Source organism: Mytilus galloprovincialis, chromosome 5 (assembly GCF_965363235.1).
Source record: "Mytilus galloprovincialis chromosome 5, xbMytGall1.hap1.1, whole genome shotgun sequence".
Taxonomy (NCBI): domain Eukaryota; kingdom Metazoa; phylum Mollusca; class Bivalvia; order Mytilida; family Mytilidae; genus Mytilus; species Mytilus galloprovincialis.
In genome coordinates, this window is record NC_134842.1 from 58648518 (window position 1) to 58669540 (window position 21023).

The 21023-nt window shown below is 31.6% G+C and overlaps 2 protein-coding genes across 3 annotated transcripts in view; both read right to left on the reverse strand.

The window, feature by feature from the left end:
• Nucleotides 1-21023, reverse strand: part of LOC143076133 (mediator of RNA polymerase II transcription subunit 15-like) — a 294855-nt gene that overhangs the window by 224229 nt on the left and 49603 nt on the right. The gene's annotated exons all lie outside the window — the stretch shown is intronic.
• LOC143076132 (clathrin heavy chain 1) overlaps nucleotides 1-21023 on the reverse strand; it is a 48206-nt gene that overhangs the window by 23048 nt on the left and 4135 nt on the right. Inside the window, exons 2-12 of one of the 2 annotated variants that reach the window (XM_076251789.1) lie at nucleotides 16532-16739; nucleotides 14799-14948; nucleotides 11043-11161; nucleotides 10219-10236; nucleotides 8760-8921; nucleotides 8342-8455; nucleotides 7806-7979; nucleotides 7148-7345; nucleotides 5104-5304; nucleotides 1109-1384; nucleotides 713-850 (exon numbers count right to left, since the gene is read on the reverse strand). In XM_076251789.1, the coding sequence (XP_076107904.1) occupies nucleotides 713-850; nucleotides 1109-1384; nucleotides 5104-5304; nucleotides 7148-7345; nucleotides 7806-7979; nucleotides 8342-8455; nucleotides 8760-8921; nucleotides 10219-10236; nucleotides 11043-11161; nucleotides 14799-14948; nucleotides 16532-16739 (1758 nt within the window). The remainder of the gene's footprint in view (nucleotides 1-712; nucleotides 851-1108; nucleotides 1385-5103; nucleotides 5305-7147; nucleotides 7346-7805; nucleotides 7980-8341; nucleotides 8456-8759; nucleotides 8922-10218; nucleotides 10237-11042; nucleotides 11162-14798; nucleotides 14949-16531; nucleotides 16740-21023) is intronic. The other variant, XM_076251790.1, reaches the window with a different exon arrangement.

The window sequence follows — 21023 nt, forward strand, 5'->3', positions numbered from 1 at the left end:
AAATGGTTAAAAATTGACTATAAAGGGCAATAACTCCTAAAGTGGTCAACTGACCATTTTGGTCATGTTGACTTATTTGTAGATCTTTCTTTGCTGAACATTATTGCTGTTTACAGTTTATCTCTATCTATAATAATATTCAAGATAATAACCAAAAACAGCAAAATTTCCTTAAAATTACCATTTCAGGGGCAGCAACCCAACAACGGAATGTCCGATTCATCTGAAAATTTCAGGGCAGATAAATCATGACCTGATCAACAATTTTACCGCATGTCAGATTTGCTCTAAATGCTTTGGTTTTTGAGTTATAAGCCAAAAACTGCATTTTACCCCTATGTTCTATTTTTAGCCATGGCGGCCATCTTGGTTGGTTGGGCGGGGCACCGGACACATTTTTTAAACTAGATACCCCAATGATGATTGTGGCCAAGTTTGGTTAAATTTGGCCCAGTAGTTTCAGAGGAGAAGATTATTGTAAAAGTTAACGCAGGACGACGACGACGACGACGGACGACGACGGACGCCAAGTGATGAGAAAAGCTCACTTGGCCTTTCGGCCAGGTGAGCTAAAAACACAAATATCTGAGGTTAACTTCATTGAAAGTTTCACACAACTGAGACATTACTCATACAAACCAAAAATTTAGATAGTATCATCCATCTTATTGTATAAACATTAAATTGTCTTATTCTAACCCGACAACATTACCTGGGGTGCTGACAGCAAATTCATTTCTAGAAGTCTAGTTTGTAGAGGACCTTCTGATGGTCTGTTGTTCTTCAATGCATCAAGTAAGAATGATGTACACTGTTGTATCAAGTTAAACTCCATAAACACATCCACAATCTGCAATAAATATAGTTATAAAAATCTTATCTATTGCACACTATTCAAGTAATGCTAAATCGGAATTTATCCACAAGAAATATCACCTTCAATAAACTACAATAAATTTATATATCTTCAGGAGGATTGAGGGTACAAAAAAAACTTTTTTATCAATTATGTAGTTTTCAAGAGGTAATAGAGGAGATAAACTTTATTTTATACCAAATATTTAGATACACACATGGTTTATTTTATTATTTCAGCTCGTTATTGTACCTGATTTAGATCAGCTAAAGGTTCATCATCTTCAACCAACATCTGTGCAAAAGCTAAACCCTGTTCAGGGTTAATTCTCATTATGTTTCTTAACAATGAGATAAAATCTGGCGTAAAGTTGACTTTCTTGGCATACAATACAATCTTCTGAAATTGTCCTGTCTCAGCAAAACACTGGATGACTTTCATTGGCACATTAGCTCTTAGATAAACGGATAAAGCTAGAGTTGGGTCAGTAGGTTTTACTAAATCCCCAAGTTCTTCACTACACTCAAGCTGAAATAAAAACAATGAATGGCTTATTATTTCTCTTTTTGTAAAATAATCTAATATGCAAAGTGTGCAATTGTATCAAATTTAACAACAAGAATTATCAATCAAAGATTAACTTTTTTAATATTTACACGATCTGGCATGATACTTTCACTTCAACTATATGATCTTGTCCAGTGTGGAAGGTCTACCATCATACAGAATAGTGTGTACAGGTAGGGTGAAATGATTTCCAACCTAGAGAGTGTTTGTCTAGTAAGCAGGTTCAATATTCATATAGCATTAACATGTTCTTGTCTTTAATATGTAACATAAAACAGCTGTCCATTCATCAGAATTACAATGTTAAACATTTCATAATTTATGTAATTTATTGTACTAATACACAACACAACTTCTACTACTTTCTTTAGCTACTGCAGAAATTTTACATTTTAACCCTTTCGCCGATGAGTCCCGGTTTACCGAGATTCACGCTTCAGGCAGCTGACGATGAGTCCCGTTTTACCGGGATCGGAATACCTCTTTTATATTTCCCGCTCAAAACAGTGCAAACATGAGTTATCTTTCTTTGATGAATACCCGGATGGAAGTGTAAACATGGCGCTTCCATTTGTTGAAAACCGTGTCAAAATCAGAGGAAATTTACGGAATTTATGAGAATTTGAAATGAGGGAACATTTTTTTTGAAAGAATATGGAAGAATTGAAGCCAAACTAGTATACTTTTTTGACATAAAATGTCGTTTTATGTACAAAACACTTGGAATGGACATTGTTCAGTGTGGGGAATTTGTACAGCCTCGTAAAATTTTGCCGTTTTGGGTTAAAAAATTACGATTTGGGGTCAAAGAGCAGAATTTTGAGAATTTCACCTAGATAATGCCGAAAATTTGAAAATTTGAATATTTTATGAAGAAAAAAATTATCAAAACATGAACAAAACTGTGAGCATAGTGTTAGTGAATGAAATAAATACACAAATAACTACAAACAAGTTTTATTGACATTTATTATGAAGAACCCACTTAAGTAATAGTAGCCAGGGAAGCCATCGTCTCAGAGTAGCTTCAGTCTGGGCAGCAATCGGTGAAAGGGTTAATAGATCAATATACAACACTGATATAAGCTGTTCCATTATTTATTTTTGATTTGGTATATAGATAATAAATCATGTATTGAATTCGAAGAAAGCAAAAGAAATTGGATAGTACAAAGTAACAGGGAAGCATGATGGAAAGAATGAAACAAGTGAAACTGTGAGCTACTGCTCACTGATGATACCCCCGCCGCAAGTGGATAAAATTAATAGTGTAAAAATTCGTAAGGGTTCCACGGAACCCAGTGTCTCGCCTACTTTTGCTGTTAATCGCAGACTCAACAAAAATGAGGAAAAACATCAATAAAAATTTCCCTCTCGATATTTACTTTTGATTGAAAGAAGCTTCCAAATTTGGTAAAAAATCCAGGATAGTTTAAGAATCTAATAAATGTTTTATAAACTTTAACTGCAGACTGTATGTAATGTTAACTGGAAGAAAAACTAAGTCCATTTATATGTAAAATACAGAAAAAGTGAATTTTTTTTTACAAAATTTACTTCTGAATAATATCTTATGATCAGAAACAAGCTTTTGTCTGAGTTTGGTAGAAATCCAGGATAGTTTAAGAACATTATAAAAATTTTAAAAACTTAAACCACAGAGTGAATGTTTTGTTTCTGGCAAAAAAACTAAGTCCATTTATAAGTAAAATACGGAAAAGTGGAAATTTATTTTTACAAAATTTTCTTCTTGATACTATCTTATGATCATAAAAAAGCTTCTGTCCAAGTTTGGTACAAATCAAGGATAGTTTATGAAAGTTATTAAAATTTTAAAAAAACTTTAACCACAGAGTGAATGTAATGTTTCCTCGCAGAAAAACTAAGTCCATTTATAAGTAAAATACGGAAAAGTGGAAATTTATTTTTACAAAATTTTCTTCTTGATACTATCTTATGATCATAAACAAGCTTCTGTCCAAGTTTGGTACAAATCGAGGATAGTTTATGAAAGTTATTAAAATTTTAAAAACTTTAACCACAGAGTGAATGTAATGTTTCCTCGCAGAAAAACTAAGTCCACTTATAAGTAAAATACGGAAAAAATGGAATTTTATTTTTACAAAATTTACTTCTGGATACTTTCTTATGATCATAAACAAGCTTCTGTCCAAGTTTGGTAGAAATTCAGTATAGTTTAAGAAAGTTATTAAAATTTCAAAAACTTTAACCACAGAGTGAATATTTGTGGACGCCGCCGTCGACGCCGACGACGGAATGTAGGATCGCTTAGTCTCGCTTTTTCGACTAAAGTCGAAGGCTCGACAAAAATCATACAAGTGATGGGAAAACAGGAAGTTGGCGAGTGATGAATGTGAAAACACATCACACGGTATAGCTGACTTATATCAAGCCTGAAACCAAAGGAGTAGGTCCAGTAAGACCCCTTTTTGGCCCCAAAATATAACAGTTTCACAAAATTGTTAAAATATAAATTTATAGTTATTTATTGGACAGAAAAATGCTTCTGCTACATAAATATGGGCTGTTTTTGACAATTTTTTACAATGCACATATATTGGGTTGTAGCACCATTAAGTCATGCTAAATTACTGAAATCTTCAAAATTCTAGCATTTTAGTTAAATTTTAGACGGTTTCCATGTAAAACAAAAGTGGCCCCATTCGTCTTCATCCTTAATATTGAAATGTAAGTTGTAGTTCATGAAAATACATAACATATATAAAGGTTGTGGATGAACACGGATGCGGCCACTTTCATTTTTGACAAAAAACATCTGTAAAGTGACATTTTTCGGCATATTTGGTAGATTTTTCATATTTGAGCTTGAATCGGATCCTTTTTAATGACTAAATCAGTTAAAATCTTTCACATAAACTAATTGACTCAAGTGAAATAGACACTTAAGTGTTTAAAAAGTGCTCAAAATCAGTCCTTACCGGACCTACTCCTATCTATCAGAAATCCTTGTAGTGTAGTTCCTGAGAAAAATGTGACAAAAATTTTAAACTTGGCTATCATGTTTAAAATCATACAAGTGTTCGGTAAACAGGAAGTTGGCGAGTGATGAATCTGAAAACTCATCACACGGTATAGCTGACTTATATGATGGACTGACGGAAGGATGGATGGAAGGACAGACAGAGGTAAACAGTATACCCCCTTTTTTTAAAGCGGGGGTATAATAAGACAAAATCAAAATCTATATCCTCTTCACTTAAACTTCAATATCTTCCAGAAAAGAGTAAGAGTTTTGTTGATTAGTGAAAATCATAAGATTTACGAACACTATTCAGGAAATATGTGATAAGTACACCAGTAAAATATATTGCACAAATCATGAATAGTGTTTTTCTAATACAATACATCCTAGTTTCCCCTTATAAATTATATATTCAAGGACAGGCTATTATTTCATTCTACCAACAATAAACAATGGTTGATTGGACAAAAAAAACTTTTCAAACATGCTTCCCCTTCTGCATTCCAATAACAATGATTTCTATTCAAGTCAGTAATTTCTTACTGGATTCATAGTATTGTGGTTATCCTAAGAGCTGGTAACTTAGAATCTGCAGAGTCAAACCTAAGATTTTGACATTGGTATTTACTACTTAAATTAAATTTTCAGCAATGTGAGAGTTGCTTGATGTACAAACCTTGTCCTCTTTGAGCCATTTTTCTAATAGCTGTTTTCGACCTTGTTGCAGCACAGGTCTACACAATTCTAGTGACTCATACTTGTTCAGCTGGCCTTTGTCTAACAGAATACCAAAGTACTGTAACAATGGTGAGGTTGCACCTGGCTGAGCAGGTACCTGCTGGAATCTCTGTATTGTCTGTGGTGTTCTTAATATACCCTAAAATAGTCAAACCATTTAAATTTGGGAACATTTCTTATCTATAAATGAAAAATTTACTAGTGTTTTCACAGAACCATAAAAAGAGAAGGACTGTCAAGGGTAACACTTACAGCAGGGCAAACACAATTGTTATTGAAAGTTGAGGTTTACAAATAAACAATTGTTAATTATTGTAAAATTGTAAATAATGATTTAAGTTTACAATCTAATTTCTTAAATAGAGTCCATTCTTTTCTGTTATGTTATACAAATGACTTTGGCAAAACCATGAAATCAAATATACACAAATATAAGATTTTTCCTCAATTCACAAAAAATCATACAGTAAAACCTGTATAAACCAGCCGGCTACTGGACTATGAAAAAGAGCCGGTTTGGACAGTGAGACGGTTTATTCAGGTTTCCGTTTTGACCGGAAGTTAATGACTTGTGACGTCCGATATTTTGCATGTAAAAGTTCTCTCTGATTTTATATTATATCTGATAAATTAAAATACTTTCACTTCATTTTTCATTGTTTGCATTTGCATCCTAATGCTCGCATTGTTTGGATTGTAAGACGAGAGTTTCGATTTACTTCCATGATCATTAATTTGAAATGTTGGAATGGCCGATTAAAAAGCCAGAACATTATCAAATGTAATTTCATCACTCGATTTAAATTTGTTTATAGTTCAATCCGAGATATATTCGGTGTGTCTTTTCGTTTAAATGGCATGTTTATAATGTTTTAATAAATAAAACAGCTCACTACTGTCCGATTGTAAGTTCACAGTTTAACACCTGACTAATTGATTATCCCGAAAAGCCATATGGTATGAACAAATATGTTTTGATTACATATTGATCATTGAAATTAATTAGACAAACCGATTTGACAGGTAATAATTAATGTAATTAAGAGTATTGGGACTTCATAATAAGACCCGAATTCGGAATACACAGGGTCTGGTTTACAAAGGGTATTTTAACAAAGACTTTGAAGGGAAAAAAATGGGACTTTCATTTTCGGCCGGAATGGAAAGGAAACCGGTTTAATCAGGTTTGACTGTATTATCAAATTACAGGAATCCACAATAATTTATGTATGATTTTGCATGTATATGGATCAGCCTTTTAAGCACACAAATACTAACTTATTCTAAGGTAGCAATACACAGTTAGGAGTTTAGTTTCGCATTTTGGCCCCGGTGGATTTTTCAAACAAGAAAGTTATTGTGTAATAAAATTCATTTTTAGAGAGCTGAGTGCTAATTTAGTCTTCAAAGATGGTTTATAAGAGCATCAAGATTATGTTTTACATGTTTTATGGGCTATTTTCTGTTTGACAATCCGTATTTTCATAGCTAGACCGGCTATCGGTCCAGAAATTAATGTAATGTTTACAAACACTTTTTTTCTACACAAAGTTTTTGACGCAATTTTACAAAAAAATGAGACGAAAGACATATGATTTTCATTGGATTTGCTGAATGATATATGTACACAGTTTCAGAAAAGGTATTACTTCAAGCGATTGAAATTTTACTTTTAGCCAAATTTTGGGGAAATATGTGACATCTTTCCCCCCTTTTTTGCAATATTTAATAACAAATAAATGCAGATTGTTGCCATGGATACACCCAAAAGAAATTATATTTTATCATTTTATATACTGGATATAAAATCTATGGAAGATTCTGATTACATACATATGCACATATATGACACAAACAGTAAGCTTGATATTGCAAGAAAGCAATGAAAAGGGGATGGTAAAATCTATAAGGGCAAATTTTCATATTTTTTCCTAACTGTTTATTGCTACCTAATGTTTAATTAAAAACCAAATCCTCTTTACCTTGGGAGCACTAGCAGCTGCCTTTGCTGCTTCTGCATAATTTCCACTTTGGAACAAAGCATTAAACTTCCTGACAAACAGGTCTTCTCCACCTTGTAGGTTAGCCCTGGTTGCTATTTTGAGTGCCAAGTCTGGGTTATTTAAGGTAGTAGTGATGTACTGTACTATGTTGTCCTCTTCTACACTCACTGATAAAACCTAAATCGACAATAATAATAATCAATTTATTTTTTAAATAAATTTAACTTGCTATACAACAATAAAACTGAATCCAATTTAGGGTAAAAGAGAGAAACACTTTTCAAAATTGATTGTTGATGGGGGAAATGATAGGCAATTACAATACAATTTAATTTGGGTGTTGCATTTTCCTAAGAATTTTTGAAAAGGATATCCTGATTATTACATATTTATTTCAAAATGCAAATTTTATATTATGGGTAGTTTTAAATCTGGAACAGCCCTAATTAATTTTTATTAATATTCAATATTCAGTCATACATACTTGATAAATATGTTTTTAAACAAGCATAAGCAATCGTGTATGAAGTTTTTAATTTCCCCTTCCTCAAACTTTTAATTCAGAACATATCAAATTATGTTATTAGAGTCACTTAAAGTACTTAGGGTACTTTCTAAGACTACATTTTTTACTAACCTGTCCTTTTCTGTTGACACCAATTATTCCTGATGTTGCCTCATGTGGTGCAGTAACAAAGATTGTGTCACCACTGATCCTGTTCATATAAATACATGTTCCAGTCTCAATGTCATACAGATGGATGTAACCATACTTTGTAATCAGGAAAGAAACTCCATGTTTTGGACTGACCTGCAAGAAAGTATAGAGTTATATGACATTCAAAGGATCCTTTCATTTTATTGTCTTTCAATTTCATTAAACAAACTGAAACTGACTCATATAAACATTTAAAGGAGTACAAAAACTTATATATACTCTATAACTTGTGCTTTTGAAGTGTTTTTTTTTCTTTCTTCAAACCTCTTAAAAACCATCTATGCAATATGAATAATATTATCATATCTTTAATATCCGGTACCAAGTTATGACAACAGATTTGCATATTTGACTAAACATTCAAGCTATCATTAGTTTAGTAAATTATGAGTATCTATTATTTTGCAAATTTCTTTTTCTCTTTTCACAATATTTTTTCAGTTATCTGTTTTTACCTGCATTGCTACAGGAAAGTCATTCTGTGCTTCTGGTGGAAAGAATACATCAACAGCTTTCTTAGCAAATGGCTGGTTACCCTGAGGTGGTTGTCCAACTTCAATTACATGTAGCTACAATATAAATCATAACTTACTGTATAAACATCACTTCAAGTTACATAATATTTTGTTGCAGTCAGATTTTAATATTAATTTGACTATCCTTTCTTTTTAAATACTTTTGATTTGAAAGAAGAAACCCTGACCTATTGAGTTTATGTGACAGACGTTACCTTGCCTTCTTGAGCTCCACATTCAAACATAAAGAGGGTTGATGGATTAAGGTTATTGACTACTTTTCCTTGCCTCCTTGAGCAGCTCTAAGTACAGCAAAATAAAAAGAGGGTTGATGGATTTGGGTTATTGTCTACTTTACCTTGCCTCCTTGAGCTCCACGTACAGCAAACATAAAGAGGGTTGATGGATTTGGGTTATTGTCTACTTTAAAAGTGGAAAACGCTGCAGCATGTCCTTCTATTGGCTGACTGACTTTTCTCTCAGTAGAATACAACTGCATGGCTCCTACTACTCTATTTTGCTGTAAATTAAAACAGAAAATATGAATCTACAATTGACATCAAATAAAGGAGGAATACACATTGTATATATTGTGAATGCCCTTCCATCAAGTTATGACAATGTTTTTTATGCAATGAGTCAAGATTTACATGCATTTTTAGATATTTACTGTGCGTGAATAATTTTCAAACAATAAAAAAAAATCCTTCAAATTAAATTATGACTGAAATCAATTAGACTAGATGAACAAAAAAATAATGTTTTGATACTCTTACAAAAAAAAGCTTCTGATTGAGCTCAATATTCATATTAAAACAGATCTTTTGACTACCTTTAAGGCAAGGGTTGTGACATGGGCATTACCGATATGTGTTGATTGTGCATTTCAAAGTCTGGATGGAGATGACTCAACTTTTTCTCTGCTGTTTTTTTTTTGAATTATTTAGGATAGTTTGCAGTGACTGAGCAAGTGTTTTTAGTCTGCATGTGTTTCCACAAGTGAACCATGAGATATTAAGAAAATGTGATGCTGCAGGATGTAATGGAGATTGACCTGTTTATTAACTGATATCTGACTTATTGATTTTGAATAATCATCTTCTAGTTTTTTCTTATGACATAAATTTAAAATATGAAACTTTAAATCCTTTCAAGATAATTAAGGCTTATGTTGAGAACTAAGATTTAATTTTCGTTAGTCTATATATATATATTTAACCTATGGACTATTTTCTACATAATTGGAAAACGATAAAAACATAAAAGCCATATTAATAGCATGCTTTATTCCAATTTCCAACAATTTCTACAACAGCTTTGGTTAGTAAAAAAAAAAAAAAAAAAGAAACTGCTGCCTAATTCATGCAACTAGGCTAAGGCATAATTTTTATGACATAAGATGAAGGTCAAATGAGAGTCTACTTAAGGGTTGGGATTTACATATGTACATATGTTATATAAACAACTGTGTCAAACACAATTTGATGTTGTGGGAATATATAATATTTTCAATATGTAGAAATGTGATTTTTCTTTTGGTTAGATCTGATCATCATTGTCAAAAGTATAAAAGACAGACACAAAAACATAAAACTAAAGAGCCATCTACTAGAACATGTATCAGAGTATACAAAAAAATATTATAAATCCCTTTTTTTCTTTTCTATTCTTAACTTCTGCTGTAACTGTCAGCCTTTCTCTCAAAAGCTAAATATCTTTGTTTATATCCCTTTCCCCTTCCCTTCTGCGACACTACATTATTGACAGACTAGGTAAGAAGGTGAAGTGTATAGAAGGTGGGTGTGGCCTATACTTACTGCTGCCTCCTGCCCCGTCTGAAATGTCAATAAATGTATGGTAGAACACTTAAAGTGAGCAGGATACCTGTACTATATTTTCAACTTGTACATTGTTTTCACCATGTTAACTAGTATCTAATCAAAAATTGATCAACATTTATCACCAATCACCAATATGAGAAAAGGAGCAATTTTTAAGCATGTTGGTTCTTATCTCCCTTGTCAACATATTTATTGGGTATCAATTCGATCATAAACCAAAAACTGAACATCTTTTATACATAATTGTTTCTTTAAAATGAGAATATGAAGAAAAGAAATCCTCTACATATAGTACAGATATCCAAAAAAGATGTAATAAATATCATATTAATTCCTAAAACTGGCATTTAGAGAAACCTGCTACAAGTAAGGATAGAAATACACCTATGTGAATTATATTCTCTATGTTTGTGCTACGTTTTAACTACAGTTGTTACATAGCGATGAAATGAATGTATTTTATGTTTCAATGTTAAAAGATCAATTATAATTTTAAAACAAAGAAACAGCCTCTTGCCCTGCTTGCTTCTGTTAATTAAGAAAATTGATCCTTTTTTACCACGATATCCTCCAAATTCAAATTTTTTTACTTTTGAGCTTTTACTCAATTTAGCTTTAACAATAAGAACATTGTAAATTTTATATAAACTTTCAGTAAGTCTTTTTCACCAACATGTGTTGAAATAATAATTTCACAGTTTAATACGAAAACTTACTGATTTCTGATGGCTATTAAAGGAAGATATTACAAAGACAAGCAAAACAAAGAGAACTGTTTCCCTGCCTAGATAAGTATTTACCTGTGCTGATATTCCAATTAACAGCAGCCATTGTTGTTTAGCATCTGTCCTGTAGTTGATGATCTGACACCCAGCTAAGTTAGTGTGACGATCAAACATCTTCTGTGGTTGGGAGTCACCTAAAATAGAAGGGATTAATATACATCAACATATTGAAAATACAATTGTACAGGGGGTGGGGAGGAGGAGTAAATCTCAAGGTTCTTTCCATCATTTCTCCCCAAATCTACATACAATGTGCATTATTTCAAATACAAATCATTAATTAATTTCTTTAGTCATGTTTTAAAGCTTTATTTTTATAAATTTTAGATTGTTTTTTTTTTTTAAATCACTAATGCTATTACCTATTAAAGCATGCATTTAACAAGAAATAATGTTCTCCAATCTGTAACACTGAAAAGCATTCACTCTGGGAGTCTGTGGTAGATGTACGATATTAACATCTAATTAGGTAATTAATGGTAAGTTATTTAGCCTGGTTTAAAAATCTTTAATAGAGACAACAAAGATACCTGACATTTAGATTTTTTTTGTTATTCTTGTAGACTGAAAAAGTTACCTTTGATTAAACTAAACTGTTCAACATTAACCTAAAAATGCCTGGATGCTGACATCCAGCTGAAAGTGCACTAGCAAGCACCTTAAATGTTCCTGTGACTTATAGTAGTGTGTTTTTGATTTTGATATACATGTAAATGTAACTTGAACCAAATGTCAGAGGAAGATATAAAAGTATGTAAAATTAGTCCCTACTGTCTTATGTATGATGATTCGTTATGTAACAATATGATGAGTGAAATTTGATATAACCGTAATCCAATTTTTCTTAAATTGATTTTTAATGCCAAGAAATTGTTCCTACTTCTGTAACTGAACCAGCATGCAATATATGCAAATTAATGTTCTAATGATTCTGATAAGTCAGTAGACATCAATAGGCATACATGTACATGTTTACAGTTCAGAAATTCCTACATCTCAATATGAAAATCATACTAACTCAAACACAACAAGTAGTTATAGGTTGTATTGACTTACTTTTGACAAAGTTTTAAAACATGATATAAATTTAAAAAAAAACATGCAAATATATGATATCTTTCTCATGGATTACACAATTTGGGAAAGGATAAGCCCAGAAATCCCCCAAACTTTATATGGTAAACTAAAAAGTAGGCAGATAGAAAATCTACCACAGCGTTTTTTGGTCAAGATGGCACTTCAAGCATGTATCATCAAATTCATATTGCAAGGAATGGAAGCTAATATATGCTAAAGTTTAAAAAACCTATTTTCACACCACAAGAGTATCATCATGCATATTTACCTTGGCCTTTACAGAAATGAAGACAGAAATGATCATAATAAGATTTATTTCTTCCATTATACACAAAATACAACATGAACTAAAACAATTATCTTTTTTCCTAGTTGAAATGTTAAAACATTTGTTGTGAACTTCATAACTATTGTAAATTTTGTTTTATGTCATTGCTGAACAAACTACATTGCACAAAAGTGACATATATCTTTTATATTTTTGTAAATACAAGATAGACTCTACACACAGAAGAAACTTGATAATCACCCTAAAATGTACAGCAATCAAGTATTGCATAATTGGTATATATCAAAGATCAACAAGAGGTGTTCTGCTTTCCTTAGAATCAATGACATCTTTGGTTTCATCACTTGTTTCAATAATTATAGAAATGAGTAAAAAATTTCAAGTAAATTTAACTAGAGGCTCTCAAGAGCCTGTGTCGCTCACCTGTTACTGAATTATTGATGTCGGCCATCTTGGTTGGTAGGCGGGGTCATTAGACACTTTTTTAGTATAAATACCCTAGTAACGATTGTGGCCAAGTTTGGTTATATTTGGCCCATAGTTTTAGGAAAGAAGATTTTTGTACAAGTTACAAAAATGAGGAAAAGTTGTTCAATATTGACTATAAAGGACAATAACTCCTTAAGGGGTTCTCTGATAATTTTGGTCATGTTGACTTATTTGTAGATCTTACTTTGCTGAACATTATTGCTGTTTACAGTTTATCTCTATCTATAATAGTATTCAAGATAATAACCAAAAACTGCAAAATTTCCTTAAAATTACCAATTTTAGGGCAGCAACCCAACAACGGGTTGTAGGATTCATCTGAAAATTTGTGAGGGGATAGATCTTATTCTGATGGACATTTAAATCTTGAAAGATTTGCCATCAATGTCTTAGTTTCAAAGATATAAAGCAAAAACTGCATTTTACCACATGTTCTTATTTTAGCCATGTCGGCCATTTTGTTTGGTAGGTGGGGTTATCGGACACATTTTTTAAACTATATACCACAATTATGATTGTGGCCAAGTTAGTTTAAATTTGGCCCAGTAGTTTCAGAGAAGAAGATTTTTGTACAAGTTACAAAAAATGACGAAAAAGTTGGTAAAATTGACTATAAAGGGCAATAACTCCTTAAGGGGTTGACTGACAATTTTGGTCATGTTGACTTTTTTGTAGGTCTTATTTTGCTGAACATTATTGCTGTTTACAGTTTATCTCTATCTATAATAGTATTCAAGATAATAACCAAAAACTGCAAAATTTCCTTAAAATTACCAATTTTAGGGCAGCAACCCAACAACGGGTTGTAGGATTCATCTGAAAATTTGTGAGGGGATAGATCTTATTCTGATGGACATTTAAATCTTGAAAGATTTGCCATCAATGTCTTAGTTTCAAAGATATAAAGCAAAAACTGCATTTTACCACATGTTCTTATTTTAGCCATGTCGGCCATTTTGTTTGGTAGGTGGGGTTATCGGACACATTTTTTAAACTATATACCACAATTATGATTGTGGCCAAGTTAGTTTAAATTTGGCCCAGTAGTTTCAGAGAAGAAGATTTTTGTACAAGTTACAAAAAATGACGAAAAAGTTGGTAAAATTGACTATAAAGGGCAATAACTCCTTAAGGGGTTGACTGACAATTTTGGTCATGTTGACTTTTTTGTAGGTCTTATTTTGCTGAACATTATTGCTGTTTACAGTTTATCTCTATCTATAATAGTATTCAAGATAATAACCAAAAACTGCAAAATTTCCTTAAAATTACCAATTCAGGGGCAGCAACCCAACAACAAATTGTCCGATTCGTCTGAAAATTTCAGGGCAGATAGATCTTGACCTGATCAACAATTTTACCCCATGTCAGATTTGCTCTAAATGCTTTGTTTTAAAGATATAAGCCAAAATATACATTTTACCCCTGTGTTCTATTTTTAGCCATGGCGGCCATCTTGGTTTGATGGCCAGGTCATCGGACACATTTTTTAAACTAGATACCCCAAGGATGATTCTGGCCAAGTTTGGTTAAATTTGGCCCAGTAGTTTCAGAGGAGAAGATTTTTGTAAAAGTTTACGGACGCAGGACGACAGACGACGGACGCAAAGTGATGAGAAAAGCTCACTTGACCTTTCAGGTCAGGTGAGCTAAAAATAGAAGATGTGGTATGATTGCCATTGAGACAACACAAGAAACCTAATGATGTAAAAGTTCACCACATACTGATATGTTAAGAACGTGCAAGATTTTAATTTAATTAGCATTTCATTAAAAATCCACTGCACTGCATAAGAAACATTGATAGTTCCTACTAATATATCACTTCCATGAATTTATAAGCAAACAAGAAATCTTAAATCTTTCCTTAATCCCAGAATTCTCTGTTTGACCTATCACATTAAAAAAAAAATTACCTTCCATGCCCCAATGATAACAAGCTACATCTGTTACCAAGGCAACTGTATTCACAGTTATCCATTTCCAGAAAACAACTTCCTCTGTCATGGTGTGGGACTTCATTTTACTCTTCATTTCAATGTTAAAAATCTGTAAGGTCTTTCCAGCTATAAAATGACAAATCACAAATTATCGGACATATCAAAAACACTTCACAAATTACTATAAATTCCTGTATATATCTTGGCATGATGTTTTATTTTAATGGAAAATTCGTACAGACCCAGAAACGTGTGTCCCAACAGGGATCACAAGTTTTATCGTCATTGTTAAACTCAGTGAAAGATTTGTACTTGATCTATTTGACAGTATGGTAGCCTCTGTTCTTAATTATACTTCGGAAATATGGGGTTTCAATCGAGGTAAAGATGTTGAGATTATTCACAATCGTTTCTGTCGATATATTTTAAAAGTTGTCAAATCTGTCCCGAATTTTTTTTTATATGGAGAATTGGGCCATTTTTCTATGTATATTAATTATTATAAGAAAAATTATAATTTTGAAATATTGGATGAATATCTTAACAAAACACCTATTGTTTATGATGTTTATAAATTGTTACTTGATGATGCCAATAATGGCAAAAAAAACTGGGCTTCTAATGTATGTGACTTACTATTTGATAGTGGTCTCAATTATATATGGTATCAGCAATCAGAAATACATACTATTGGATTTTTTTATGTAATTAAGAATAGAATTAAAGATCAGCATATACAAAGATGATTAGCATATGTGGAAAAGAGCGAAAAACTTAGTATTTATAAAGATATAAAGTTAGAATTTAGGTTTGAACATTATTTAGATTGCTGTTATAATTCACACTTTTTAACTAAATTGTGAAGTGGTACATTTAAACTGAACATTGAAACAGGAAGATATACTGGCATGGCTAGAGAATTCCATTTATGTAAATGTTGTAATATGCAGTGTGTTGAAAACGAATACCACTTTTTATTAGTATGCCCTGCCTATAGATCAATTAGGCCTATATTATATATATTTGCCAAAATTCTATTGTTCTTGGCCAAACCTTACTAAATTACAGTATCTATTTAAATTAAAGTCTGTTTTATGATGAGTTAATTTACATATTAAAAAATTGTGTAACTACATAAAATCTGCGTGGTCAATCAGATCACATATTGTTACTTAATGTTATTTGCTTTCTTGTAATGATTTATATGTATTGATCTCTGCTGTTTATCATTTGTCATGTTGTAAATATGTTTTTCGTTGCTATAGCATATATATGCTTTTTGCAATAAAGTATTCATTCATTCAAACAGTAAACAAAATTGGAAAAATTTGCTGGGAGTCGGACAAATATTGGCCATTCACTGGTTTCAAATGTCTGGTGTTTCTGCTTAGTGCTAACTTTTTCTGTTTAAATTTTGTGATTTTGATTTCCCCCAAACATGGGCTTAATATTAGATACAGAAGTTACCAGGGCTGCGTTCAATATCCTAGCGGCTACGTAGCGCTACGATATTGAACTCAACCCTGACCTAGCACGACTAGTATCAGAGAAAACAGGTTAAACTTTCATATTATACAAATATTTTTTTTTATAATCTCAATTTTTGACAACTTACACAGATGTTAAATTAGGTCTAAATCTGTTTAAAAATCTTTTTACAGGATTTACAAAATAATCATGTTAATCTATTCACACCCTTTAATATTTACCTTTGAGTGCAATTACTTTGCTAGCAGGGTTCATGATGGCAGAGTCTGCTGAGATGGGTCTTCTAATAGGATTAGAAGAATCATTCATATCAATGATGACAACTTGGGCAGTTTCTCCCACTTTCTCTCGAATACAAATAAATTTGTCAGACTCCATGGTAAGAGTACTGAACCCAATATTTGCAGCATTGATTCCAACATTTTGGAGCTACAAAACAAAAAAAATCTTAAATTAGTGACTTTAATCTATAATGTGGTAAAAAAAATATTGCAATTATATTACTAGTACTTAATTCATGAGAAAAGATGAAAATTATTCCATGATTCTAATTTTCATTCTATAAGTCTTTTAAAATAAGTACAAAAGGTGCAGCTGTCCTTAGTTACGAATATAGTTATCCACAAATACACCTTTGACTTATTTGACCTATAAGTCTAGTACATCTACATGTACATATGAACAGTGACCATTGTACCCTAAAATCCCCTAACAAGTTAACCACTGAAATGTCAATATAGTTCAGTTTATCAGTGGTTTGTGATGAATTTCCTGATAAGAAATATCAGTGATAGATAAGATGTTTCAAAAAGTAAAAACCTTTTTTCTATCTGAAAATCAATTACAATAACCTTCAACTCTAATCATTTATTCATGAAATGCAAAGGTATTGAGATAACAAATGAAAGAGATAAAGTACAGAATCCTCAAACAAACTGGCTGATTAGCTCCATTTATCATATTAACTGACTACAAACATTGCCAAGAAAAGTAAAGTGACATGATACATTGACACAGTTTTTTAGTTTAATAAATTTTCAACAGAATTTAATTTCTGTTTACTGTACATGAATAAAATAAGGATATGGAGTATAAATACCAATGAGACAACTATCTAACAGCAACAAGGTCAAAATGAAGTAGATTTAAGCAACTACAAGTCACGATTCAGCCTTCAACAAGGAGCAAAACCAATACGGTTTAGTTTGCTATAACAGTCCCACCCACCCTGACAAAAAGTTAATGCCCAAATTTTGAATGTTGGCCATGGACAATTGTATCCCAAAAATGTATCTGTTCAATGTCAGGTGCAACATGTATATTGGTTTTTGTAGACCAATATATTCAGATTCTAATCAAACAGTTAAAATTATCTTCTAAAATTATGAAATGATTCTAAAAATTCTCAAGAACTAACACTTCAGATAAAACTTTAATGCAAACATAAACATTGATTAGCAAAGCTTCACATTTGACTTAACAAAGCTTTTTTCAAACAAGAATGGTTTGAAGATATTTGTATATTTCAGTGAAAACATGTGATGACATGTGGTACTTTTTGTATCAAATAAAGAAATAGGAACTCTGAATTAAAACAATTTAAATTATTTGTATTAATTTTTCTTTACCAATCCCCTCCCAGATTTTTCTATTTTCTTTTCTAAAGTCATGGAATAAAAAGTACAAATTAGCTATCAATTATTTATTAGATTGTTCAGATAATGTCCAAACAAATATCAAAAACAACAATAAAATTAAAAGTAATTGTATAGAAGTGGTCATCAACTGATTATTTAAGAGTGGCATGATACAGAACTATTGGTTTTATTGATCTCCAGTTTTGCTACCATAGAAAACTGTATATATTGATTTAAGGATGGTATTATCTGTGTACAAGTGTATTTCCAATATAAATTGAGTATAACATGCTTTCTAAATTGAGCTGGAAAAAAATCTGTTCATGTCTTGTCAAATCAATCAGCATGATCAGTAATTTAAAAGCCACAATCAACTGAATGTTGTGAAATATTCATAAGTTATGCCTAATCATGCTAATGATTCAAATCATTCTGTCTTTCAAATATATCATGTACTTAAATGACATAAAAATGTTTTTGTTCAGAATATAAACATTATCTATAATTATCATGATTATTAGATATTTTTACTGTCCTCTTCTCTTCTGAGAACTAAAAAGACCATCATACATGGTAGGTCAAAACACGTATACATGTAGAAATGTACATTATGTATGTTCTACAGTTGTTCCCTGTCAATATTCTTATTATAATAAAGAACAGAGTACTAGTGCAGTCACCCCCTGCATTAAACACAATTTATTTTACAAATGATACCAGGACAATAACTTAACAACCACTTTTTGTTGTTCTTTTAAACTTCTTTATAAATATGTTAAACCAGATGCTCCGCAGGGCGCAGCTTTATACGACCGCATAGGTTGAACCCTAAACGGTTGGGGCAAGTATGGACACAACATTCAAGCTGGATTCAGCTCTAAATTTGGATTGTGAGATTAAATAGTTGACACAGCATAGGTTTTGGACACAGAATGAATGTGGTCTAATGAACTTAAAATAATTTTTTTGTCTTTGAGCAATCACTATGCTGTTGAATATTAATCCTCTCAAAAAAATGTTTGAAGAAATTTTCTTTTTATTTATGAAATCTGAAATGAGAAAAATTAACCCCCCCCCCCACCATTTTTTTTTTCACATCCCCCTTTCCCTTTTTTCAAAACTGATCTCAATTCAAATTTCTAATGGAGTTTGCAACAATAACTACTCATTTAAATACATCATAAAATATTAAAATGTAACAAAAAGTGCTTGTTATCACTGAATGGTAAAGATTGTTTTAATTTATCAGTTGGTAGTAAAAGTGAATATACATTGTGCATTGTATAAAACAATGATTTAAGTTGATTCAACTACTATTCTGGACAAAGAAAGATAACTCCAATCAATTGAAAATTTCTTGCTATTGCACAATATTGTGCAATTAGATATTTCTTGCTATTGCACAATATTGTGCAATTAGATATTTCTTGCTATTGCGCAATTGAAAATATTTGCTATTGCACAATACTGTGCAATTGAAGATTTCTTGCTATTGCATAATACTGTGCAATTGAACATTTTTTGCTATTGCACAATACTGTGCAATTGAAGATTTCTTGCTATTGCTGAATACTGTGCAATTGAAAATTTCTTGCTATTGCACAATACTTAATATAATAATTTTGGATCCTGATCTGAACCAACTTGAAAACTGGGCCCATAATCAAAAATCTAAGTACATGATTAAATTCAGCATATCAAAAAAGCCAAAGAATTCAATTTTTATTAAAATCAAACTTAGTTTAATTTTGGACCCTTTGGTATTTAATGTAGACCAATTTGAAAACGGGATTAAAAATTAAGAATCTACATACACAGTTAGATTTGGCATATCAAAGAACCCCAATTATTCAATTTTTGATGAAATCAAACAAAGTTTAATTTTGGACCCCGATTTGGACCAACTTGAAAACTGGGCCAATAATCAAAAATCTAAGTACATTTTTAGATTCAGCATATCAAAGAACCCCAAGGATTCAATTTTTGTTAAAATCAAACTAAGTTTAATTTTGGACCCTTTGGACCTTAATGTAGACCAATTGGAAAACGGGACCAAAAATTAAGAATCTACATACACAGTTAGATCTGGCATATCAAAGAACCCCAACTATTCAATTTTTGATGAAATCAAACAAAGTTCAATTTTGGACCCTTTGGGCCCCTTATTCCTAAAAACCTGTTGGGACCAAAACTCCCAAAATCAAACCCAACCTTCCTTTTATGGTCATAAACCTTGTGTTTAAATTTCAAAGATTTCTATTTACTTATACTAAAGTTATGGTGTGAAAACCAAGAATAATGCTTACTTGGGCCCCTTTTTGGCCCCTAATTCCTAAACTGTTCAGACCTCAACTCCCAAAATCAATCCCAACCTTCCTTTTGTGGTCATAAACCTTGTGTTTAAATTTCATTGATTTCTATTTACTTATACTAAAGTTATTGTGCGAAAACCAAGAATAATGCTTATTTGGGCCCTTTTTTGGCCCCTAATTCCTAAACTGTTTGAACTAAAACTCCCAAAATCAATCCCAACCTTCCTTTTGTGGTCATAAACCTTGTGTCAAAATTTCATAGATTTCTATTTACTTAAACTAAAGTTATAGTGCGAAAACCAAGAAAATGCTTATTTGGGCCCTTTTTGGCCCCTAATTCCTAAAATTTTGAGACCAAAACTCCCAAAATCAATCTCAACCTCCTTTTGTGGTTATAAACCTTGTGTTAAAATTTCATAGATTTCTATTCACTTTTACTAAAGTTAGAGTGCAAAAACTAAAAGTATTCGGACAACGACGACGACGACGCAGGACGACAACGATGCCAACGTGATAGCAATATACAACGAAAAATTAAAATTTTTGCGGTCGTATAAACTATTATTAAAACGCAATTTTGACATATAGTTGAATGTTTTCTCTTGAAAAAATAACATACATTTTACCTATCAAATTAGGCTGAACTCAAAGAAATTGGATACAAATATATTGTGGTAATGTCTACGGACAAGACAATTTCAGTTAAAAAAAAAAATCTGTTAGAATTAATTGTGACTATATTTATGTTGAAAATACTGAGTTTT